Source organism: Oncorhynchus mykiss, chromosome 31, assembly GCF_013265735.2.
Source record: "Oncorhynchus mykiss isolate Arlee chromosome 31, USDA_OmykA_1.1, whole genome shotgun sequence".
Lineage (NCBI taxonomy): Eukaryota > Metazoa > Chordata > Actinopteri > Salmoniformes > Salmonidae > Oncorhynchus > Oncorhynchus mykiss.
This window is the reverse complement of record NC_050571.1, coordinates 24797966-24823332: the sequence shown is the minus strand read 5'-3', so window position 1 is coordinate 24823332 and position 25367 is coordinate 24797966. Positions and strand designations below refer to the sequence as shown.

Genomic DNA, 25367 nt, shown 5'->3' with positions numbered 1-25367 from the left:
TTAGAGATACTTTTGTAAACCTTTCGAGCTTTATGTGTAACAGTATAAATTTAGACCACCATAAACTCACCCATACCCGGGCGCGAACCAGGGACCCTCTGCACACACCGACAACTGACACCCACGAAGCATCGTTACCCATCGCTCCACAAAAGCCGCGGCCCTTGCAGAGCAAGGGGAACTACTACTTCACGGTCTCAGAGCAAGTGAAGTCACTGATTGAAACGCTATTTAGCGCGCACCGCTAACTAAGCTAGCCGTTTCACATCCGTTACACATGCAAGTCAACAATTCTTAATCTTAGGTCTTCTGAGCTCTCTTTTGGTTATTGGTCTCTTTTGGTTATTGGTTAAAGGTGCCGCACAATATTGATTATTGAATTATCTTTTATCTAGTTCAGTTTTATCAATCACTTGAACATATTTAATAATGATCTCTTACTTAGCTTGATGACTGTGGGCATTTTTGCTTACTTTTTGTTATTCTAAATAGAGACGGCTAGAAGGGCCATGCGTCTTATTATATAGATTGTGTAGAAATGCAGGAAATTAGTTTTAGATGCCAAAACAAATTCTGGAGGAAGACTCAAAGACCCCCACACCAGGTTACCAGGTCACAGCTAATTACAGCTGTTTCCCCCCTCTGGCACAGTGTGGTTTGTGCCCTTATGGCCCAAGGCATTGAAGGTCACTGATAATAATGTTCGTCAGGGGCCGTCAAGTGTCCCTGGAGTCACAGTAACTGCACAGCTGTCTCATACACACATTTACATAACTGGCCTTTACATAACATAATTTGTGGTGCATTATATATATTTTTTAAACATAGTATTGCAGGGAATTTCCCCACACAGAAAAAATCAGTCCTGTGGCCGGGCACAGAATATGTGTGGTCTCCTCTTTGCGATCCTTCTACTTTACTAGTTCATGACCGTCCCTCGTTAAATAAAAATACAATAAAATACAAATTCATGACCTGCATCTCCCTCTACTGGTAGGTGTGGGGTCAGTTAAACTGGGTAGATCTTCCTCCACTATGACCCAGCTCAAAACAAGGAAATGGAAAATGTAGCTAGCTAGATGCGGTTTCAATCACTATTACACTTTGTAATTAGAATTGGCTAGTAATGGTAAAGAAACTTGAGTAGGCGTGACATCGCTGTTATTTAGAAACTGATATGATCAAAATCATTTTAATAAGTAACGTACACAGCGGCAGGTGTCACAAACGGAAGAAGTCCATGTAACGTTAGCTAAAGTATCGCGTGACCGCTAAAACGAAAAAGTTTGCGGATTTGCTTTGTTCTGTGGCTACTTGATAAATGTTGTGACTCATTTTGGATCATCTCTTTATTTACGGCATCGATTTCATAAAATGGATAGAATTTGCTCGCTGTATTTTAGTTACGTTCGATAGCTATCGTACCATCAGACTCATGAGTGCTTCCCGCTGGTTCGCTGGCTAACTAGCTAGCTAGGTGCTAGCTAAATGGCTAGCTAATTTGAGAAGTTCAAAGTTAGAGATGGATGATATAATTTCGCTCAGCTCCGGGAGCGGAGAGGACTCGGATGTTGAAGTTGTTGGTGTTTACAGTGACACCGAGAACAAGGCCGAAGCAATACCATTTATCAGAGGAGGATGGGTCAATCTGGCTGCCTACACACCGGTAAGTGTTCCCCGTGAAGTTGCAAGGGCTACCCGAACATCAACAGAAGAGGTATGTTTGGCATGTGTGAAAATACAAGAGTAGGTAACTTGCAGGCCCAAATGATGTAGTAGTACAGAAAAAAGTTGTTGGCATTGACAGCTAGCTAATTAGCTGTAGGTTAATGTAACGCAAAACCAGCTGAGGGCGTGGCGCGTGCCGCAAACTGGCGATACTGTAGACAGACGGTCATTGGTTGGTCCACTTCACTCACCAACTCAGCGGCAGTTTGGCATTTTCTGAACTTGTTGACCCGACCTAACTTTTCTTATCAACATGTTTAAATGATAGTTAACGTTACATTGTTGTTGAAGATATTCAATGTGGTGTAACCACTTAACCAAGTTTACCTGGTAATAGTTTGAGAGTAGACCAAATCGTGTTCCAGCTAGCGAGCTAACGTTAGATAGTTAGCCGTTATAACGTAACGACGCGACTGTCCAAAAATACACCTGGTCAGGCCAGGGTTAATGTTTTTTGTTGTTGATGATATTGAGAATATTATATATATTTCAGCAACCTGAGATCAGTCAATGCATACACTTAAATTATATTTCATTTATGTTGATGTTTACCTCATAGAGCTAGAATGAGATTCTATTTACTGTGGTTCACCTGTCTCTTTCAGTTTGTGATTGACATTACTGGTCGGAGGTGGGCACTACCACCACCAAGGAGGCGCAGGAGGAGGGACCCAGGTGGGCCTGTAGAAGTGGTGGACTTGAGTGACAACAACCTCTCTGATCACTCAGATCCAGGGCCGGTGAGTCCACTACCTCAGGGAGAGAAAAAGACTGAGGGACTTTCAAAACACAAAGGACCACATACCAAAAGTCCAGATTCTCTGTCCTGCTCCCCAACTGAACAAGAGTTGGAGAACAAAGCTGTTTTAAAAGCAGAAGAAAGTGACATCCTTGAGTCCAATCAGAGTTCTCTCAGGGATTCATCTTCAACTCAAGATGTCAAGAATGCTGTGAAATGCTCAGATGTAGACATTCCAAAATGTCCTGTCAAATCACCAAGTGTGCCTAAATCTGAACCACCAGCAGGGAAGGCAAAAGCCTCAGGGTCTTCCTCTTACCAGATAACTTGGGAGTCACAACAGTGCTTGGGTATAACTTCTCAACCACTGTGTGAAGGGAAAGGAGAGCAAGAATGCCTCAAGGCCAAGACCCAAACCTCAACCATTCCAAATGAAGCTCTGACTAGCTGCACTGGAAAAGTAGAAAATCATGCATTGGAAGAGCAAGAAATAGAGTCTATGTTTACAACGGACAAACCTCTTCTGACAGAGGAAAGGGAAGAACCAGGGTCTCCACAATCAATACTCTATGCTACTCTCTCCCTCTCCCCCCAAAGCCTAGACAGCCCCTATTACGACCCTGATGATATAGACCCAGACCCTTTCAGGTTCTCAGAGGATTGGGGTGTACATGAAACTCGGCACAACGACACCTGTTATTCCCCTACACACATCCCCTTTGAAAGCTCTCTCTCTCCACCTCTACCTGATGATCAGACAGTTTGTCTCAACCAGAGTGACCCAGATAACTACCCCACCAGTACACACAGTCTTAAACAGGATCCAGTCTACCCCTATTGCTCTCCTACCAATGGCACAGGATCAGTGCTGTTGGAGGAAATAAATCAACTTCAGGCCTTAAACCGCACCATCTTCAGTCCCTGCTCTCCTTCCATAGAACCAGACCAACAGGCTCCCCAGAATTCCCAGCTAACCACCGGCTCCAACTCCCCTGGCTCCTGCATGGGAGGAACTCATAGCAATAATGAGAGCCAGCCTAACCGGACCCCCAGCCCTACGTCCACAGTCATCCTAGCTGGGGAGTCCCCAGACTGGCCTGTGGATGAGACTGAGGCAGACCTGGTTATGGATAGCCCCCTGTACATGTGTAGTAGTATCCCTAGTGACCCTCCCATGTCGCTGCGGTCTGAGGACATGGATGTGGAGGCAGGGCCCAGATCTCCTGATGCCAGCCAGCCTGGTTTGGGGGCTGAGGGCTTGATGACTACTGCATGGAGGGATGGCAATGAAGGAGAGGAGATGGGTGGAGAGAGGGTTGGTGGTGAGAATGACATGGAGGTCAGCAGAGAGGACAGGCGCTATGTGTGTCCAATCCAGCTCAGGAAACTGAGGCAGCTGATGGCTGGACCAGTTCAGCACCTGGTAAGTAGGAGAGACATTTTCCCCACATTTTCCTGTGTTTTCTCTCACTCTTCTGTTGTTTCTCTCCCTCTCCAGGAGGATGAGGAAGAGGAGGATGATGGTTTTGGTGACCCAGAGCCTCTGTGCAGACAGAGCTTGAGCCTGGTGTACAGCACAATGGAGGAGAACTACCCAGAGGGCACCCTGCAGCTGCTGTCTGACCTGCTGCAGCCCCGCTTCTTCCCCCCCATCGACATCACCACCCACCTCCTCAGAGGCATCCTGCTGGACCCCCAGTGTCCCAACTTTCTCTGTCTGGAGGCCTACACTCTCCTCATGAGGACCCAGAGGCACAATCACACTGATCAGACCACTATTCCATGGGACTGGGAGCTGTTGACGTCAGTCATGGCTGCTGAACAGGTAATGACAGTGACAGGCCTCTCTCAGCACCTTAACAATTGATTATGATTGTACACCCAGTTTTTATTAGAGCAGTGAGGGAAGCAATGTTTCCACACGCATCAGGTTTACAGGGGTATTATGCTTTTACTAGGATAGTTGATCTGACCACCTTCCTGTCAATTATCCTCTTCCTTAGAGCCGTGGCAGGAGGCTCTGCTGTGAGGTGGTGCGTATGCTGCTGCAGTACGTCGTCCAGACCATGGAGGATGACTTCCGGGTCAAACTTTCCTTCCGTGATCTCCACCATTCCATCGCCAAGGCAACCCTGTCATGTGATGTACGGTTCACCCAGGTCAGGTGAGCATTGTGTGTCCAGGAGAATAAAAAATATATATATTTGTCTTGATCAGTTCCTGAGAAAAGAGACAGGTGTGCATTTTGTTGAGGTTTGTATGACAATTTTATTAGTGTTTAATTATTTTCTACATCTTCTCCCTCCCATCAGAGATGTTATCAATTGGCTCTTTGCTGCTATTGTGAAATCAACAGGGGACAAAGACAACATGTCTGCTGACATTGAGTTGAAAACACAGAAGGAAAAAGATGAACATCTAAAGTGAGTTAAAAATGACAACATTCCACACCCCTTGACTCATTGTTTTGAGATTGGAAATATAGCACCCCACCTTTCATATCAGGTCAGTTTTAAGGATTCAGAATAGAAACAGAGTACACACAGCCAATGTGTGTGTGTGTCATGTGCCTTGTGTGTGTCAGAATGGTGTTCCTCCTCCAGAAGATGCTGTCCTTTGCCTTGGAGGTGGACCGCTCCCCGGCTCTCAACTCCAGCAAACTCTCTGGGGAACTCTTCCACACGCTCATCAGCACTGTCTGTCTGAGACAACACAGGTCAGGGTTTGAGGATGGAGGGGATGTTGAGATGAATGGATGCGTCAAGAGGACTATGCTTGCTGTGTAGAGACAGACAGCATCAACGCTTCACCTCTCCTTTCTTGCCTAGGATGCTGATGCTGGAGACCCTGGAGAGCAGACTACTGAGGTGTAAGCTGATAGAGCACCTGCTGCACCATGCAAGTCCACAGAAGACCCCTCTGCCCATGTCTCTGAGTCTGCTGCTACACTTCCTACACAACGCCACCCTCCCACCTGACCCTACGGTGAGTACTAGTACTGCACAACGCCACCCTCCCACCTGACCCTACAGTGAGTACTAGTACTGCACAACGCCACCCTGACCCTACGATGAGTACTAGTACTGCACAACGCCACCCTCCCACCTGACCCTACGGGGAGTACTAGTACTGCACAACGCCACCCTCCCACCTGACCCTACGGTGAGTACTAGTACTGCACAACGCCATCCTGACCCTACGGTGAGTACTAGTACTGCACAACGCCATCCTCCCACCTGATTCTAAGGTGAGTACAAGCACTCGATTTTGAATTGATGAAGGAAGTCATGTTAATTTCTATGGCATCTCAAAAAACAGTACACGGACCAATTTCTTTACTAAAATATTATGAGAAGTCAAAGGTATGTAGCATAGGCTCAGTCCGTCTCTTGTTCTTCAGGATGGAGCTGAGAGCTGGAAGAAGTGGGAGGAGTTGGTCCAACTACTATGGATGTTGTTGCTGAGCTATGAGGAAGTGATGAAAGGTGGGTCACTGAACGATTCACCCATCAAAACGAGCATTCCTGAACAGTTTAACTTTTAAGTTGGTCACAGCCTCTTTAGGCTTTCCCCTTAGTTTTGTCCTCCTAACCCAGGGGTTCCCAAACTTTCTTGACCCACGACCCCATTTTGATATTTAAAGAATTTGCAACCCCACCATGTTCTTTTTTTTTATTGGGACTGACAGTCTATAATAAAATCAGTCTGAAGTATTTTTGAGAGTATTTCAGTCTGACGGAAGTATGGTTTGAAGTAAATGAAATGTATTTGAAAGGTTTTGGGAAGTTCAGAAGATCACCAGGCAATCATTGTGTATGATCTTCTGTGTTGAAAATAACATATATATTTCCCAGTCTGATTTTGTGCCTAATCTTGTCCACTCTGTTCTAATATGACTTGTGGGCATTGCAGAGGGAAATAGAAGACACATTTTTCCTGAGAGTCTTGTCTTTCAGTGATGGGGGTCATTATATTTTGTTGCTTAAACCGTTCAAAGATAGAGCCACATTTTGTAGGATGAAAACAGAAACCGCTCTGTTTATTACAACCACATCTAGTGGCTACCGGAGGTTAGACAACCTGGTTCTATGAACCAAGCAAGATTTCTCTCGCAAACCTATTTTCAAATCAGACGACCCTTAGTTTGGGAAATCATGTCCTAACCCATCTGCACTTTGACCCCTTGAAACCTCCAGGTCACCTGCGCTCTGCAGTCACCGAGCGAGGGGGCTACGGTCGTGCTCCAATCCAGACAGTGAATGATTCTTTGTCGCGGTTGGCGGTCCAGGAGGCTATAGAGGCCATCCTGTCCAGAGCCCAGGCTGACCTGGGCCAAGACCTGCCTCCACACGTCCACGAGTCCCTCACCTACCTGCAGGATCATCTGCTGGCCTCCGCCCATTGACGATAAGCTCAGCGCTTTGGTTCGAGCGGCTGTTGAATGATTTCTATTTATTTTTGTAATGATTCATTCAGTTTTCTAATCTTTCCCCCAATGAATTGTTTTAAATAAATATTTATTATTTTTTTAACTAATTGTCTTATCTATGTTTGCTATTGATGTAGTAGTGGTGGGACCTGTGTAGATAGTCTGACTGCATCCAATCCCGCATCAGAAGAAGTAAGCCAGTAATTCCAGACCCATATGCTGATAGTTTGCATGGTCTCCAGTCAAGTGAAGAAACAAGTGAATGAAGAACATAGTTTAGTGTATAGCTCAGCCTGCCCCTTCATTAGGAGTTGGATTACAGTGGCCATGATTTGCTCATTATAATGACCAATGAATGGTTCACCTCATAAGTTCAGAGCCATGTGATATCATATCAGTTTGATTAACAGCTGTTGATTCTTGAACACACCCCTGAAGTTGCGTTTGGTCCATAAATGTTCACCCAAAGTCGTTGGTTCAACCACATATGGTGCGGTCCGTCCAAAAGCCAGCCAATAGCATCAAGCGTTGTCATCGTAGAGAAGGAAAAAAAGAGTCCTGACAGTCGCCATGATGCTTGTTTTCTCCCTGTGATACAGCAGCGGAAGCGAGTGAAGCAAGTAGAAACAAAAGAGCACGAGCACGTCCTCGCGAGTTGGTATGCGTTTGCAGGTAAAAAAAATCAACACAAGCGACGAGTTTATTTGGATGAGATAGATCCACAACTCGTGTTTCAAATTACTACTGCGTGGATATTACCTTACCTGGCCATATGAAGTCGGACAGGTTAGAAAAATGTGGCTATCTAGCTTTCAGCGGGGGTTTGCTAGTTAGCCATAACATAAGTGAGTTAGCTAGTTAACGTTTGTTGTTGCTCAGCTAGCCTAGCTCACGTGTTATGGTCAGTTATAAAATAATTACGCGAACCTTATCTTAATTAATTGGTTAGCTAACTATCATTCTCGCGAAGTTATTCGGTATTAATGACCGTTGGCTAACTTGCTACCTAGCCCCTAGCTAACATGTTAGGCCAGTTAGCTATTGTTTTCCTGACTTTATGGCTTCAACGCGCCACTCAATAAGCTGGCCAGCCAATTTGTTATAATTGGCTGGTGATTGTGGTTATTGCTTTGTGCGACCTGGTGTGTAGCTAGCTAGTTAGTTAACTTAACGTATGTCATGCCATGAATATTACATAAATACAACTTTATTTAAATCACTGGGCGGTAATCTGTAAAACAATACATTCTTATGACATTGTAACTGAGTTAATTATTTCTGAAATTAGTAACTGCCAGCCAATAATAGCCACATCTTTCTTGTGCTTCATTTCCAGAAGTTGTCAAACTCAAGTGACACTCTCTTGAAAAGTTACAAGGATGTGCTGAATGGCCGGCCTGTGCGTGTTTGCAAAGTTTAGATTTGCACAATGTATACCTCAAGGTGTTTGGCATGTATTTTATCAGTGAATAATGTTAATAGTTATTAAACCTTTTCTACACAGTGTTACAGCAGGAATGCCCAAAGAAAAATATGACCCGCCAGACCCCAGGCGGATGTACACCATCATGTCAACTGAGGAGGCAGCCAATGGAAAGAAGTCTTACTGGCCTGAGCTGGAAATCACTGGTGAGCACGGCAGGGGTTGGCCCGGAGGCTGTGGAGGGGTGCTGTTCTCATATTAGGACTCAGCATGTGGGGATAGTCTAGGCCAGTTTCTCTCAACCTTTTTTGTAACGTGACCAGCATTCTCGTCATCCTTTGAAGATAAGGGCCTCTATTATAGGCCTGCATTTTGTCTCGACCAGGAAGTCCAGCATGAGTGTTTACTTATGTCCATTCAAATTGGGTAGAAGTCAACCTGTATCTGCTTTGCATAGAAAGCCATCAAACAGAGACCTGACTCACCAGTGTATGTTCATCTACCGGTCTCCCCCCTCCACATTTCTGTCTCCAGGTAATGTCAGGAGCCTGAGCCCGTCTCTGTGGACTCTGACCCACCTCACTGCCCTACACATCGCTGACAACTGTCTGTCACGCATCCCACCCGACATTGCCAAACTACACAACCTGTTGTACCTGGATCTATCGTCCAATAAGATCAGGAGCCTGCCGGCAGAGCTCGGCAACATGGTGTCTCTCAGGTGATTCGCTGGGAACCATGATTCACTTTGATCTAAACTGGGCTTGTAACTGGTTGGTGCTGAAAATAACCATTGTCCCATTTTAAAAAGCCTGTTTGGTTCACAGATTTGCTTTTGCCTGTATTGATGACTGGTCAATGTGTTTATGGTTTATGGGAAGGTTGAGGAAGGGGCTGTATTGTCAGGGGGGCTAGTCTCTGACACTTGCGTTTCCATGTGTCCGCCCTCAACAGGGAACTGCTTTTAAATAACAACCAGTTGCGGGTTCTGCCATTTGAATTGGGGAAACTGTTTCAGTTACAAACACTGGGGTTGAAAGGTGAGTGTGGCTTATCGTCTTGGTAACAATTATGTCCTAGAGACCCCATTGTTGATCCCGTGGCATTTATTTGATGTCATTCAACATTGTGTTCTTCACTCCTAACAGGAAACCCTCTTGCACAAGAAGTCATGAGCCTGTACCAGGAGCATGATGGCACCAGGAAACTGCTCAACTACCTGCTGGACAATCTGGCAGGTTCAATCAAATGCAGTAAGTCTGCCTCTCTCACACCGTTTTTGATATTATAAAAAGTACCAATGGCTAAGGTGGACAACCGTCTTCCCAGCCCCCACAGAGCAGCCCCCGTCCCGGTCGTGGATCGCACTTCAGGAGCCTGACCAGACGAGGCCTTCTGGTGAGAAGCCAGCAGACAGTCTCTGTACACACAGTACCCCAGCACATCACACAAAACCACAATTCAATATAAGTATAAATTAGGGGGGAAAAGCATTAAGGTGAATAAGATGCTATTTCCTATTTTTCTCCCTGTTCCTCCCTCTCAGCATTGCTCTCTGTTATGTGCTACAACGTGCTGTGTGATAAGTACGCCACACGCCAGCTCTACGGCTACTGCCCCTCCTGGGCCCTCAACTGGGAGTACAGGAAGAAGTCCATCATGCAGGAGATAATGAACTGCAGCGCTGACATCATCAGCCTACAGGTACATGTTTACCTCAACCAGGGATAAACGGCTTCTGTCCTTTTGGTTTCTCTGATCAATTCATGTAACTGATTGCCCAAAGTGCGCACACTGGATTTCCCTGGTACATCTTATGGTTGCATTCAGTCATATCTGTCCACTCTTGTTATTGCTTTGTTTTCAACAGGAAGTGGAGACAGAGCAGTACTACCAGTACTTCCTGCCAGAGCTGAAGGAGCAGGGCTATGAGGGCTTCTTCAGCCCCAAGTCTCGAGCCAGAACCATGCATGAGTCTGACCGCAAACATGTGGACGGGTGCGCAGTATTCTACAGGACAGAAAAGTGAGTGCAACTGAAGTTCTGTCAATGCATCTTTTTTCCCCCTGACCTCAACACTCAATTGCTAGGTATCCATACCATTGGCAACAGATTTTTAATTTGAATATAAAAAATTACTAGTTACATTGGTTTCCATTGTATTTTCATCTCCGCTGATGGTTATTATATAGCTTATGTGCCCACTCTGGTTTTGACACATGCTCTCTCGCAGATGGGATGGGTAGGCTACCTACATGATGAGATTATTATGGATAAGAGCAATTTATTTGTCAAACAGCAGCCGAGCATCGATCATGTCACCAGAATAACACCCTTGATTTTTATTGGAGAGGAACAGAAAGCTCATCACCGTGCACTTTCACTACCCTGAAGTTAATAGTTTATTTAATCTGTAGCCTAATAACCTGCATGCTTTTCCGAGTTGTAGTGGGAGGACAACACGTCATTTCCTGACTCCCAAGTTTACTTCAATGTGATGGTTATCAATATTACATTTTTTTAAACAAAGATCCCACCTTGTCTACATTTGGAAAGTTAATCTGACAAATGTGATGTTTCCGTCAGGCATGTCATGACTTTCTATTTGACTTTAATTGCACAAAGGTTGGATGGAAACCTGGTTAGTGACAGACTTTTATAACACCTCTCCCTGCTTCTCTCCCTGTCCACCCTTGCTTATCTTTCTTGCTCTGTCCTCCGTCTCTCAGGTTCAGCGTGGTGCAGAAACACACGGTGGAGTTTAACCAGCTAGCCATGGCTAACTCTGAGGGCTCTGAGGCCATGCTCAACCGGGTCATGACCAAGGACAACATCGGAGTGGCCGTACTGCTGGAGGTCCGCAAGGAGATGATGGAGGAATCCTGTGAGTACTTATGGCCCTGTCCTATTTCTCACCCTAGACCCTGCCCGTGGCCCTGTCCTATTTCTCACCCTAGACCCCACACCTAGCACCTGCCTCTTCATCTGGTTCTTACTCCTTTGGAGTTCATAAGACTGAACAAGTATAAGTAGGGATGCAACGATATGACATTTTTGGCCAATTCCAGTATCCCCCCCCAAAAAAAGATATTTAGAATTTTAGCAACCTTTTTAAGTGTTCTAGTACAGTTAAATAGTTGAGATGGTGTCATATGTTAATTTGTTCAGTTAGGAACAGATTGTTTAACTTAAATTAGAAAAATTACACATCCGTCAATGTATTTTATCGCACGACAGACAAATATTTTAGCTGCCCTGCGTTACAAAGATGGTTAAGTTGTTGGTGGCTCTTCCTACTATCCAGTTTTGACCGTATAGAGAAACTTAAATGCTTTCAAATAAATATTGGTTTAAACTAAAATGCAGTTAATCATTTTAGCTTTAAATGCTTGGCAAAATGACTCGACTGTCATAAACTGCTATAAATGGCACAACTTAACCTTTTCAAATGTGCTCAACTGACTTGATTAGTAAAATGAGAGCAAATTTACAACGCATCTAATCTTTCATTTAAGTAATATTTGTATTTTTTTAAACACTTACTTTAAAATTAAATGGAAATCTTGACCTATGCCAGCCATGAATTAACAGAAAATCCATTGGGCTTAGTAAACATTTTTCCAGTGACACTAGATGCCTGGGTTACAATATGACCAACCATTTACAATTTTAACATTTGGAGGTTTGGGGGAAACGGTGCTTGTTCCTTCTCCAGTATCCAAGTGCATCTTTCCTGGGAATGGTAGGTTCTGAGGTATCCTAGTATCTGCAAATAATGGGGGGGGGGTAGTAGTACATTTTAATACAATATATTGCTTTATTCTTCCATTCCAAAGGATCATTAGGCGTAGGTGAACTTTGGCAAATGTTGGCCGATGTAGTAACAGAAAATTAAAATAGGTCTGACACACACTGACCCAAAAATTATTTTGTTGACATTTACGTATGTCCCCATTACCAGTAAAACATAAACAAAACTTATTTCTTTCACTTACAACCAGGATTTCATCATATGTCAAACAGTGAAGTTTCAGCCCTGTCTGTCCATGGCCTCTTCAGTCGTGGGTCCTCTTCTTGGGTGTGTGCTGTTACTGTGTCCGTTTCCATCTTGTCTAACATTTACAGTAACCCTTTTTTTTTGTCTGCGTCGAAGTAGCGTTCCTTGTACCTAGCATCGAGCATGGTGGTGACACAGTAAAGAGGCTCAGAATGCCACAGAATTTCTTGTTCACAGCGTCTTATGCAAGTTTTAACCCCAAGGTCTGTGTCGGCATTTATGTTGAGCAGGGGTTTCAATGCCATGACAGAGGGTATCAAGTCTGCTGCAGACGCAGTTGAAGAGCTTATTTCTCGGGTCAGTTGTTCGAATGGAGCTAGGACTGTTCATGTTTTCAATGAGTCTGCTGGTTTGTACTGATTGTTGCAGGTAACTCCTAGTCTGTAGCGTACATGCCAAGCACTCATTTTTGTTCCAGCAGGCTCTCCATGTAAATAGGACTGTTCCATCTGTTGGAAACAACTTAATTAAGCCTTTGAATTTTCACTCCAAGCTGCTCCTGTATTGCTTGCAGGTGGCTGTATGCTAGCGGTGAGTGTTTAAAATAACTTCCTACCTGTTGCCATTGTCAGACATGCTACATTGGGCACCAAAACCTTCATTCACAGCCAGTTGCACCGTGTGCAATGCATGGCAAACTGGCGACTCCGTATTCTTCCGAAGCCTTTGTCGTGTTACGTGCATTGTCACGATTCACAGGGTGAACTTTTTGGGAGATTTTCCAAGTTTCAAACATTTTCTCAAATGCCATTGAAATGGCAGCCGCTGTATGAGAACCAGCACATTCTTGAACATGCAATATGGCTTCCCTCGGTCCAAAATCCTCATCAACCAACTGTGCTGTCAGACTCCCCTTGCTCATGGGGCTGATGTTGCTGGTCCAAATGTCAGTTGTGACTCTAATAGCTGCAACACCCATAGCAAGTAGCTCGTGGATGTGCGATTCAACAATACTCCAACTCTGGTAGAGGAAAATAGTGCCTACTTGATCGCGTGAACCAGGGCTCGATGTGCTTGACCAGTAGGCGACTGGCAACATCCACAACAGAGCGGTTGATTGTCAAGGGCAATGAATTACATTATCTTGGCATTAATGGATTTCGCTTTCGAGTTGTCTCGCTAAAATTTTCGCACTGTTTCATCTTCAAAACATTTTCAAAGTAGCTCATTACTGTTTTTCAAAGTAGCTGCACTTATCTTCAGATGAGAAGTGCATCAGCCTTCACTGTGAGTAGCCTACGGCTTCATCTTTATCATTGGATGAGTCAGTGTGCCACTGGACATTTTATTTAGTAGCCTACTGTATGTCGCCTCTCAAATGCGACATGCAAATTATCTGTTTCCTAAGCTGAAATAAATATCCCAGAAATGTTAAATGCACATACATGTGTCTGTAATAAAGCACTTTCTGTGGGGAAACATTTATTCTGGTTGTCTGGGTGGGCCTATGCCAACCCATGGCTGTGCCCCTGCTCAGTTGTGAAATCCATATTAGGGCCTAATGAATTTTTCAATTTACAAATTTCCTTATGAACTGAAATTACATAATTTATTTTCAGTGTTTTGCAAGAGTTATGCAAGAGAAGGTGTGGTATATGCCATAGCTAAGGGCTTGGCACAACACAAAGTGGAGTGCCTGTGTACAGCCCTTAGCCATGGTATATTGGCCGTATACCACCAAGCACTGAGATGCCTTATTGCTATTATAAACTGGCTACTAACTTAATTTAGAGCTGTAGAAAGATGCTTTGTGATACCCGTGGTATACGGTCTGATATACCACGTCTGTCAGCCAATCAGCATTCAGAGCTCGAACAACCCAGTTTCTAAATATATTTCGCACACTAAAAAGTATGTGGACACTCCTTGAAATTAGTGGATTTGTCTATTCCAGCTGTACCTGTTGCTGACATGTATAAAATTGAACACACAGCCATGCAATTTCCATAGACAAACATAGGCAGTGTAATGGCCCGTTCTGAAAAGCTCAGTAACTTTCAACATGGTACCGTCATAGGATGCTACCAAATTGCCTCTGGAAGCAATGTCAGCACAAGAAATGTTCGTCGGGAGCTTCATGAAATGTTTCCATGGCCAAGCAACTGCTCACGAGAACAATCACCATGTGCAATGCCACGCATTGGTTGGAGTGGTGTAAAGCTTGCTGGCATTGTACTCTGGCGCTTTGGAAACGCATTCTCTGAAGTAATGAATCACACTTCACCATCTGCTTGTCTGAGGTTCTGAGCACTCTGGAGCAGGTTTTCATCAAGGATCTCTCTGTACTTTGCTCCGTTCATCTTTCCCTCGATCTTGACTAGTCTCCCAGTCCATGAAAAATATCCCCACAGCATGATACTGCCACCTCCATGCTTCACTGTAGGGATAGTGCCAGGTTTCTCCCAGATGTGATGCTTGGCATTCAGGCCAAAGTGTTAAATCTAGGTTTCCTCTGACCAGAGGCATGCAGGTCCTTTAGGTGCCTTTTGGAAAACTCTTAACCTCTCTAGGGTACGTGGGACAGTAGCGTCCCACCTGTCAACAGCCAGTGAAAACTGCAAGGCGCCAAAAAACAAATCTCATTCAAATTCCTCAAGCATAAGTATTTTACACCATTTTAAAGATGGAATTCTCGTTAATCCAGCCACAGTGTCTGATTTAAAAAATGCTTTACAGCAAAAGCACCGCAAACGATTGTTAGGTCGTCACCAAGTGAGAAAAAAACACAGCCATTTTTCCAACCAAAGAGAGGAGCCACAAAAAGCAGAAATATAGATCAAATGAATCACTGACCTTTGATCTTCATCAGATGACACTCATAGGACTTCATGTTACACAATACATGTATGTTTTGTTAGGTAAAGTTTATATTTATATCCAAAATTCAGAGTTAACATTGGTGCGTTATGTTCAGTAGTTCCTTAAAATGCAGTTGATTTTTGCAGAGAGCCACATCAAATTACTGAAATACTCGTAAACATTGATAAAAGATACAAGTGTTATTCACAGAATTAAAGATATACTTCTCCTTAATGTAACCGCTGTGTCAGATTTTAAACAAACTTTACGGAAAAAGCAAACATGCAATAATCTGAGTACAGCGTTCAGACAACAAAATCAAGCCAAATTGATATCCGCCATGTTGGAGTCAACAGAATTCAGAAATAGCATTATAAATATTCACTTACCTTTTGATCTTCAGAATGCACTCCCAGGAATCCCAGTTCCACATTAAATGTTTTGTTTGATAATCAATCCTCAGGTTGTTTTTACAATATATAATATATCAACTGGGAATGCAGCTTCTTCAGAGAGAGAAAATGGATGCTCCATTCTGTTGTGCATACAAAACGCTATTGGCACCCAGCCATACAATGACGCGATGTGATCTTCCTCGCTCATTTTTCAAAATAAAGGCCTGAAACTGTCTGAAGACTTCACACCATGGGGAAGCCGTAGGAAAAGGAATCTGGTTGATATCCCTTTTTAAATGGAGCGACGGCAGGTTATGGAACATGGAGCTTTCAAAATAGAAGCCACTTCCTGGTTGGATTTTCCCCAGGTTTTCCCCTGCAATATCAGTTCTGTTATAATTTTTTTTTCTTTTTTTCCCTAATCTGACAATTATATGCATATTCTGGGCCTGAGAAATAGGCAGTTCAATTTGGGTATGTTTTGAATCCAAAAATCTAAATACTGCCCCCTCAAGAGGTTAACAAAGGCGTATTTGCGAAAAAAGCAGAATCATTGCACGAATGTACCTAACCATAAACCTCAATGCCTTTTAAAATGCCTATCAACCCTCGAGATTAGGCTGGCAATACTAAAGTACCTATTAGAACATTCAATAGTCAAAGGTATATGAAATACAAAATAGTCCTATAATAACTACAACCTAAAACTTCTTACCTGGGAATATTGAAGACTATTGAAGATATACCTGGGAATATTGAAGATAAAAGGAACCACCAGCTTTCGTATGTTCTCATGTTCTGAGCAAGGAACTTAAACGTTAGCTTTTTTACATGGCACATATTGCACTTTTACTTTCTTCAACAACTTTGTTTTTGCATTATTTAAACCGAATTGATCATGTTTCATTATTTGAAACTAAATTGTTTTATTGATGTATTATATTAAGTTAAAATAAGTGTTCATTCAGTATTGTTATTGTCATTATTTAAAAAAAATATATATATATTTTTTTTAATTTTTTAAATCGTCCGATTAATCAGTATCTGCTTTTTTTGGTCCTCCAATAATCGGTATCGGCGTTGAAAAATCCTAATCGGTCAACCTCTAAGGTCTAATCTGTTGTATTCGATACATGTGAAAAATATTTGATTTGAGTATCATAGCAAAGGGTCTGAATACTTAGGTAAAGGTATTTCTGCTCTTTATTTTTAATACATTTACAAATATTTCCAATCTGGTTTTAGCTTTGTCATTATGGGATATTGTGTGTAGATTCAGGCTTTAAAAAACCAACTTTAACAATGTGGTAGAAAGTCAAGGGGGTGTGACTTCTATCCGAATGCACTGTATGTGTAATCGATTAAACTAAAATATTTTATTGTCGCTTCATTGTTTGAATTCAAGACCAGATTGATCTGTTTGTCAGTGTCCGATTAGTCAATGCCCGGGGCCTGTGATTTTCTTAATCTGGCCCAGTGTGTACAACTCTTTTTACTTCAATCCTAGAACTTCAAAAGGGGAGTGACTGCTGCGTCTTGAGTTTTCCTTGGCTGTGCTCTGCCTTTAAAGTAAACCCCAAACTTCTCTCTCTCCTCTCCAGCGGGGAAGTCTCTGCACGGCATGGAGAAACAGCTCCTACTGGTGGCCAATGCCCACATGCACTGGGACCCGGAGTACTCTGACGTCAAGCTGGTCCAGACCATGATGTTCCTGTCTGAGGTGAAGAACATCGTGGACAAGGCCACGCGCAGCCTCAAACTCTCCTCTGTCTCTGGGGAGACCAACAGCATCCCTCTAGTGCTTTGTGCTGACCTCAACTCTCTACCAGACTCTGGTGAGTGACTGAGTTAGAAAGGAAGGGAAAGGTACAAGCAAGCAGTGTAGTGATGGGCACACTAGCTGCCTGTTAGGTGATGATCACTGTGAATGAAGTATGCTAGGTGGACAAGTGTCTTCATTGTGTTCAGTAGGGCAATGGAAAATGAACATCTGTCTTATTGAATGTTTAGTTGGCTCATTCCCCCATATTGAACCGGACCAAAGTAAATCCCTACCGTCTCTCCCCAGGCGTGGTGGAGTACCTGAGTCAAGGTGGAGTGGACTGCACCCACAAGGACTTCAAGGAGCTGCGCTACCTCGACAGCCTCACCAACTTTAACTGCAATGGCAAGAATGGGAACTCCACGTCCAACTCCAGGATCACCCATGGCTTCAAGCTGAAGAGCGCCTACGAGGACAGCCTGATGCCTTACACCAACTACACCTTCGACTTCAAGGTGAGGGAGGCGCTCAATCACAAGCATATCAGAAGCACTGTCTCTGAGGCCTTCTCTTGACATATTACAGATTGCTGTTTTGATCTGGTCCTGATTAGTCAGGAAATCCTGTTTTTCTAACATTACATTTGACCTAACCCCCCACTGTTGTCAGTATTTACTGGAACGTACACCTGCTTTGTAAAGGTTTCATCTAATCTGACGTGTGCAGAAAAATAATTGACTGCTGTTGACCCAAAAATACACAAACTAATTGCTGGACAATGTCTGGCAGAATACATCCTGATTTTTTTTTTTTTAAGAAATAAAAATAATAATACATCACATTTTATGGAGGTTGGTGCAGGTCTTTCCAATTGCATTATCTCTGTAGCTTACTCAGTCTACCTGCCTGTTTTGAGGTCAGACTTGCAATGTTGAATCAACTGGTACTAGCCCGTACCAAAGAGGTGCATGGCTGTATGCCTGCAGGGAGAAGTGTTTGTACAGAAATATCATTCCATTTTAAGGAAGAGTATAATTTACTTCTCTTTTCCTGTACATCAATAAATATTTAGTTATGAAGATGTGTAAAAAATGCTGCTCAATAAAAATCCCTGTTCTGTGTAGGCAATGTCATGGCGACATTGGCTAGCTAAGCTCATGCACATTAACATTTCATCGTGTCTAATGGTCATCTTGTGCCGATCTGCACATGGGCAGGCCTTCAAATCAAAGGCATGTCAGTTTGTCACTTTCACAAGGTTGGAGAAATAACATGTTCAACTTAAGATATTGGCTCCAATTTAGGCTGTGCCTTTAGATGTTGAGCAAATTGACAACCCAAGAAGGAATTTTTCACCTTTATTGACTTCTCAAACCCAAGACCCTGGCCTGGTCTGCCGAGTCTGCTTCGCTAGCGTTCCCTGACGTATTGCTCTGTTGGCCCTCTGGGTTTAGAAACTCTGCTGACATTTGTTTTCTGTTAGGCCTAAGGTTAGCCAACAGTCTGAGAAGGTAGTGTGCGGTGAACTTGAGTCTGTCTTGTGTCTAAACTGCTAGTACAAATCACATTGGACATGTAGGCTTTCTGTTACATGTAGCAAGCAGTTTGTCCTTTGGATTGTTTATTTTTGCTTGTGTAGATCAATATTCATTGCAGTCACTTACATGTGGTCTGTGCACTCCTAAAACGGCATTAGCCACATGACTGGATCTATTTAGGTTTCCATTAGATCTGGCCAGTAAATCTCATTTGTCCGGTAAACTAAAATGGGGTCTGCCAATTGCCCGGCACACATTTTCCCTAACAGAGGCTGCTCCTCACTCATCCCCCTCTGTTTTTTTTCTCTCCTCAGGGTGTGATTGACTACATCTTCTACTCCAAGCCTCAGCTCAACGTGTTGGGCATCCTGGGTCCCCTGGACTCCAACTGGCTCCATGAGAACAGTATCAGCGGCTGTCCGCACCCCCACATCCCCTCTGACCACTTTTCCCTGTTCACCCAGCTGGAGCTGCTGCTGCCCAGCACTCTGCCCCAGGGCCAGGTCAACAACCAGGTCAACGGCATCCACCTGCCTGGAGGCCGCAGGTAGTCGTGAGACACCACCGGGGGGAGGGGGGTGCTGTAATTTGGTTTTCAGCCTCCCTCATCGCCTCTCTTCTTCAAACTGAAGGAGCAAGACAAGACAGGCAACCATCCTGTTAAAAAAGAATCAGCCGTACAGTGAGGTCTGGCTGACAGGGATTTCTGTTATTATAGATATATATTTTTTATTTTCCTTGTTTTCATTTTGATAATGCTAAAGTAAATCCTGTCTGTCCATTATATTATCTTGTGTTTTAGATCCCCCTGTCATTCTTACCCATAATGCTTTTCTAACTCCTTAACAGATAAAGGATGGTAGCATCCAATCTCACAATATCCCCTTGGCCCATTATAGGTATTGAGATACATTTTTAGCAATACCAGCAGATTCTTGTTGACTTTGACATGACCTGTGCAGTCTTGAACAATGGCACAATAAAATCTGTCACTTGAGAGCTGTGGACACCCTTCACGAGGCAAGGAGAGAAAGGACACCACTTCTCAATTTGAGCTAATGGTCTGCTGATTGTCTGTCCTATACCAATCTCAAACCAACAAAAACAGTGTTAGACTGGACGGTCTCACTCTCCCTACCAGCCAAGGCTCGGTGGGCCTTCGCTTTTCTCTCCCCTGGGCTCAATGTGATGGTACTTAGATATCTACCATATATCTGGAGCATCCCATAGGAGAGAGTAGCGCTCCTCCCCTCTGCTACAGGGCCCATCTCTGTGGGTCCACTACTGTGGTGCTCACCTGGTGCTACCAGTCCTCTGCATTGACTAATAGAACTCAGTCCATTGTCTCCCTATCCAAGTGGTGCAATAGAAACTAACCCCACTGGTGCATTAAGACTCACTGAGGTTTTTAGAAGTGTTATCCTTCAGGCCACCAAATACAATTGTCTGGACCCACGTGTGGCAAGCTTAGCTCTAGGTAGCGCAGGTTTGTCGCCTTGCAGGTCAGGCATAGTGCTAGAAACGCATCTGGATTCTCTGGACTGAAACCAAATTTAGTGATTTTAGTTGCATAACATGTGGCGATCCCCTTTTGCACACTACCTCCTGTTTGCGTACGCATCTATTTTCTTGTTCATGACTTCGTTTGGACCAATTACCACCTTTCGTAATAGGGAATAGGGTTTTGGCTGAGGGGCAATGGGATGGGGAATTGTTAACAAATTTCACTTAGTTTGTTACTTTTTAAGCAGAGGGAGGTCACTAGCTGATTTACAGGAGTTTAAACCAGCAATCCTCTCACGGTCACAGATCTTGTAGCGCTGTCTCTTGAGGCCAGTAGTGACTTTCCCCTAGCCATAAATTCCGTACTCTACAGCAGTGGGGTTTTTCCACCAGTGTTTGTACAGAATATAAATGTAGATTCAGTCTTTACATGATTGTATATGAGCCACTAAAGACCTGTTTTCTGGCGGTTTTTGTACTGATCTGGTTTGAGGAAAATACAGGATTGTATTGTAAACTATGACTACATTTTTATCCATGAAATGTTAAGAAATTCAAATTACCAGCTTGTACAAAAGACGTAAGGGGTTGTTCTGGGCGTTTTCCCCCCCCCCCCCCCCCCCCCCAGGTTAACTGTTTTGATGTATCAGTATTGATTGGTTTCCTGCTGTCGTTTTGATTTGAGGGCATGTTGCTCAGGTTGTAAATAGATCTACTGACGAAACCTCCTGATGCTTCTCACCCTTTCTATTAATAAGCCTTCCTGCCACCAACCTAACCTACCATTCATCCATTCACAGTTCAGGCCATAGTAACACCAAGGCCCGTATCCACAAAGCCTACGAGTGGGACTGCTGATCTAGGATCTGTCCATATTATTCATTATGATCTAAAAGACACAACTGATCCTTACTCTGTGACACTTTGTGGATACCAATAACACCCTATTCCCTTTAGTGTACTACTGTTGACCAGTCCTGTGTGGCTCTGGTCTCGAGTGTACTACATGGGGAAATAGGGTGTCATTTCAGATTTGTCCTAAGAGGGATTTCACATCACACCTCCACTATCCCATAATTCCAGTGTTGTACAACCGGAACATTGTGCCTCACCGTCGCAGTTTGTAGTCTTGCACTATTTACAATTGGCAAACGCCGGAACAACCTCTTCGGTTTATTTTTAAATACTGTGGAGACATTTGTAAAGATTTGATGTGCTTTTGGCTTATGTTAGGGATATTATTTTTTGTATGAGCTGTGAGCATGTTATGGGGTGTGTGTGTATCTCTCCTCCTGGGTGAGCCATCTAGTAATCAGGTATGGAATATTTGTCTTGTTTTTTTCTGGGGCAAAGCAAAGACCTCTTGTAAAGCCACCTCAGTTCCATAATGTTTTGCACCCTCCCTGTACTCTGGAACCCTCCTAGAACCCCTTTATTGTTCCCTATCCCCATAGCCACCTAGCCTCTCTTGACCCTGCCCCGGCCTCCACCACGGATCTGAATTCTGAATCTACAAAAGCATGTTCCCCTATTACCCCCAGCCCCATGTCATACCCCCTTAACGGTCAAGTGTATTCCTTTAGTCCTGTCTTTTTAACCCCTCTACTGAAGCCCCAGGATGGTTCCAGCCACTCTGGTACCATCTGTAGGGCAGGCTGTCAGGTGGCCCACACAGACATGTTGCTGTTATCTATCTCTCTGTTTTATCACTGGGACCAAAACATGAAATATGTCAATAGTGACTGACACTTGCAACTGTCACATTTTTAACAGGAAATGTAATGATGCACACCTATGATAGTTGCCCCGTCTAGCCCACAATTTGTCAATTAAATAAAATATGATCACCTTTTAAAGTAAATATGATACTGAAGCCACTGTGCTAAAGTTAGCATTTTATGAATTTTTACAGAGGAAAAAGATTGAAATATTAATGTCCTTGTTTGAAAGCTGTTTTCGGTCCCTACTTTCCCCATTTTGTTTTGAACAGAAACCAATGTCTGGTTTGATAACCCTGAATTGCTGATACTGTTGTAGTAGCTTTTTTGTAAAGTGTGAATAAAATATGTATCATGTTTCCTTTCTAAAATGTTGAATTGTGTTTAATGTGTATTCTGATTGCTACATTGTTTTCACTTTTACTCATTGCTTTTTCCATACCTCTCCAACAACAATGGTTCTCTTTTTGGTAGATCATTTTCTTTTTTTTTTCTTTGACAAACTGTGGACTTGGCCGACTTTGGGTTGCTCTAGAAGTGGGCGCAGAATGCTTATTGAAGGAATAATTCCTAATAGTTATTTGCCTTTCCAAACGTGGATATTGAACTTTTATTTTTCTCAACTTTTTTGGGGGGGTGGGGTTGTCGCTTAGGCTTAAGATGTATGTTGTCTTAGAACCGGGGGAGCGTTTTACTTGTTGATTCAGTTGTAGACCGCACTATTGTTGACTAGTGTGAAACAAACTCCAGTGTAAAACTAAGCTGAAGGCGTTTTGCTGGTAGATGGACTGGTCCTGTGAGCACTATTTGTTCCATCTCACTGTTCTTGTTTCACAGTGGCTAAACCGAGTAGGTCGCCAAGCCTACTAACCCTCACGTTTTGAACCCCCAAAATAGTTTTGGATTGGGGGAATAACACGGCTTGATGTCACCATGAGCATTGGTTAGTTAGTGATCACTAACTGTTTACTGTTAACTTCTAGGTATTTTATAGGACTGACTGGCTCCCTGTCAAGGTGTTTTTACTGTTGACTTCTAGGTGTTTTATAGGACTCCGACTGCGCTCCCTGTCAGCTGCTGTCACCACTGTCATGACTTGTAGGACTGTAAGGGAAGGAAGTATTTTCCTTAACCTGAGTGTTGCATTTATCCATGTCAGAATGAGTTTGGCTTGCAACAGTCCTAATGTCAGATGGGTTATTTCCATTCCCCAGAAAGTTGTCAATACCCAGACAGTCACTAAGAAAATGTTTTTGAAAGTTTCAAAATAAAATAATTTATCTAATACATTTTCAGTCATCTATTTTCCCCTATCAAACCGAGGGCAATATCTGCTGATTCCGATCACCCCATTCCAGCATTTTCTTTCCTCCAGCTTGTATATTTAGGCTTCACACTCACCCCTCCTGATAGTGGTGGTAGGTTGGTCAGGATTGTCAATTTGTAGCTAGCTGAGTACACTGTCACTGTGTACATACACTGGACCAACTACTTGTTTACCATTCATGGAATACCAGCAAAAAACACTGGCACAACATTCAAAGAATCAAGTCAGCTGTTTTTAAACTCAATAATTAAAATTTAAGGGACAATGGTAAACAAGTTTATTTATTTTTTGAAATTTTGCCGCCTTGGTTCACCTCTGGATGAGTTTTCTGTTGAACACATTTTCTTTACTCCTACCTAGCTATGTATTTTCCTACTTATGGTTGTAAATAAATTCAAGTACTGTTTCAATCTGTCTGTCTCTGATTCTTTGCAGTGGATGTTACATAATATGGTTCCCTGATGTAATATTTTTCTACCTGTATTATAATATAGGTAGAAGATGGATTCCAGTGGCGGAAGATTGTTGCAGCCTGATGTCCCAACTGGATTGAGGACCACAAAGTAGGTAAGGATTTTTCTGACCACAAGATGGGGCTTTAAGATCACGAACACCGTTGTGCTGAGTTGTATAAGGATGATGTGGTTTGAACAGATCTGTTGTACATTTTTATGCTAGGGTATTCAGTAAACACTATGACATGTACTGCAGTATAATCCAATATTCTGAGTCACAGGGTGGCTGCTGGAATGAAAAGGGACATTTATGGCTGAGGTAGGGCAGGTGTTTACCCTTAAAATGAGTCGTTTAGGGTTGAACGACCATAGGCACCTTAGAATCAGAAACAGATGGTGGGGTGAACTCGCCTTCCATCCAGAACTAACTAATGATGTGCTTATTGAGTAGAGGCATATAGAGCCACACACCGAGCCTCGGGATCTGTGAAACACACAGCTCTTGAGCCAAAGAGCCAGAATGGTTAGCCTACCTACCTGGCACTATAGGTGTTAAGACAGGACATTAGGAGGGAAGTGCTTTCCCCAACATCATGGGTACAGTAGGTACTGTACAGGTTCTCACTAAATGCTGTTAATCTGGTGGAAAGTGCAATACTGACTGTTTATTGTTCTGTTTACTTTATTTGTCTAGTTTATTGAGCTCCGGTGTATTCTTTAAAGGCCCAATGCAGCTGCTTTTATCTCGATATCAAATCATTTCTGGGTAACAATTAGGCACCTTACTGTGATTGCTTTAACTTAACATTCTCTAAAATAATTTAAAATAGCTTCTTAGCAATGGGAGTGGTCTGATTTTGGAGGGGATTTGAAATGATCTGTTTTTGGCAGATGGGTATGGAACTCTTTCTCACTGGTCTATTAACTCATTTACTGCATGATGATGTCACCATGAAAGGCCAAAACTCCATCCCACCAAAATAGGCTGAACTTTTAGGCAGTCTTTTCAAACCGTTCTTACAATTAAAGGGAATTCTAATTTTCACAATTTCATTATTATTCCAACCTCTGAGTGTGGAAATGTATATAAAACACAAATCATGTTTTTGACTGCACTGGGCCTTTAAGCTCTAACCGAAATTGCTGTGAAGTTATTCTCACTGTAATTACCTGTGAAAAAAACGCCCATTTCATTTATATAAGGCTGCTATCGTAGGCCATTCAGCCGGATCTTTTAAAACATGTTTTTTTGAATTCAATGGAGTTACATTTTTGAAAGATTAGGCTTTTGAGAGACTGAGGTCATGAACCTTTTTCTCGTAAATGTGGAATTTGATGTTGAAGCGGATGTCTGCATGCATGTGTGTGATCCTGCCTGGTTGTCTCCAGTGCTGGCACATCAGTGTTGTGCTAACGTGGCAGCCTGAGTCCAGAAGCCTGTAAAGTGCTTGCAGATGTAGCTTCTATCCTCCTCCTTTTCCCCCTCTTTACAAA

General features: G+C 43.2%; 2 protein-coding genes across 10 annotated transcripts; both read left to right on the top strand.

Annotated features, from left to right (window-relative positions):
- Positions 1-988: 988 nt before the first annotated feature.
- On the top strand, positions 989-7067 carry simc1 (SUMO interacting motifs containing 1). Of its 6 annotated transcripts, XM_036970386.1 has the most exons (9): positions 1693-1717; positions 2334-3890; positions 3966-4292; positions 4471-4631; positions 4780-4890; positions 5052-5183; positions 5296-5452; positions 5868-5952; positions 6664-7067. In XM_036970386.1, the coding sequence occupies exons 2-9, from the start codon at positions 2967-2969 to the stop codon at positions 6870-6872; spliced, it is 2106 nt and encodes a 701-aa protein (XP_036826281.1). In that variant the 5' UTR covers positions 1693-1717; positions 2334-2966; the 3' UTR covers positions 6873-7067. The 6 variants fall into 6 exon arrangements, 3 of the variants coding, with proteins under 3 accessions (XP_036826280.1, XP_036826279.1, XP_036826281.1); XR_005041235.1 differs by having other exon boundaries at positions 989-1717; positions 2334-4292; positions 4471-4626; positions 6664-6999; XR_005041234.1 differs by having other exon boundaries at positions 990-1717; positions 2334-4292; positions 5071-5183; positions 6664-6804.
- Positions 7068-7411: 344 nt separating this feature from the next.
- Positions 7412-22462, top strand: LOC110504819 (CCR4-NOT transcription complex subunit 6). 4 transcript variants are annotated; one of them, XM_021583642.2, is made up of 12 exons: positions 7412-7568; positions 8401-8525; positions 8854-9040; positions 9274-9359; positions 9468-9572; positions 9649-9717; positions 9866-10023; positions 10190-10344; positions 11049-11203; positions 17172-17405; positions 17639-17847; positions 19185-22462. In XM_021583642.2, the coding sequence occupies exons 2-12, from the start codon at positions 8414-8416 to the stop codon at positions 19419-19421; spliced, it is 1707 nt and encodes a 568-aa protein (XP_021439317.1). In that variant the 5' UTR covers positions 7412-7568; positions 8401-8413; the 3' UTR covers positions 19422-22462. The 4 variants fall into 4 exon arrangements, with proteins under 4 accessions (XP_021439317.1, XP_021439316.1, XP_036826283.1 ...); XM_021583641.2 differs by having other exon boundaries at positions 7436-7682; XM_036970388.1 differs by lacking the exon at positions 7412-7568 and adding an exon at positions 7776-7797.
- The last annotated feature ends 2905 nt before the right edge of the window (positions 22463-25367 follow it).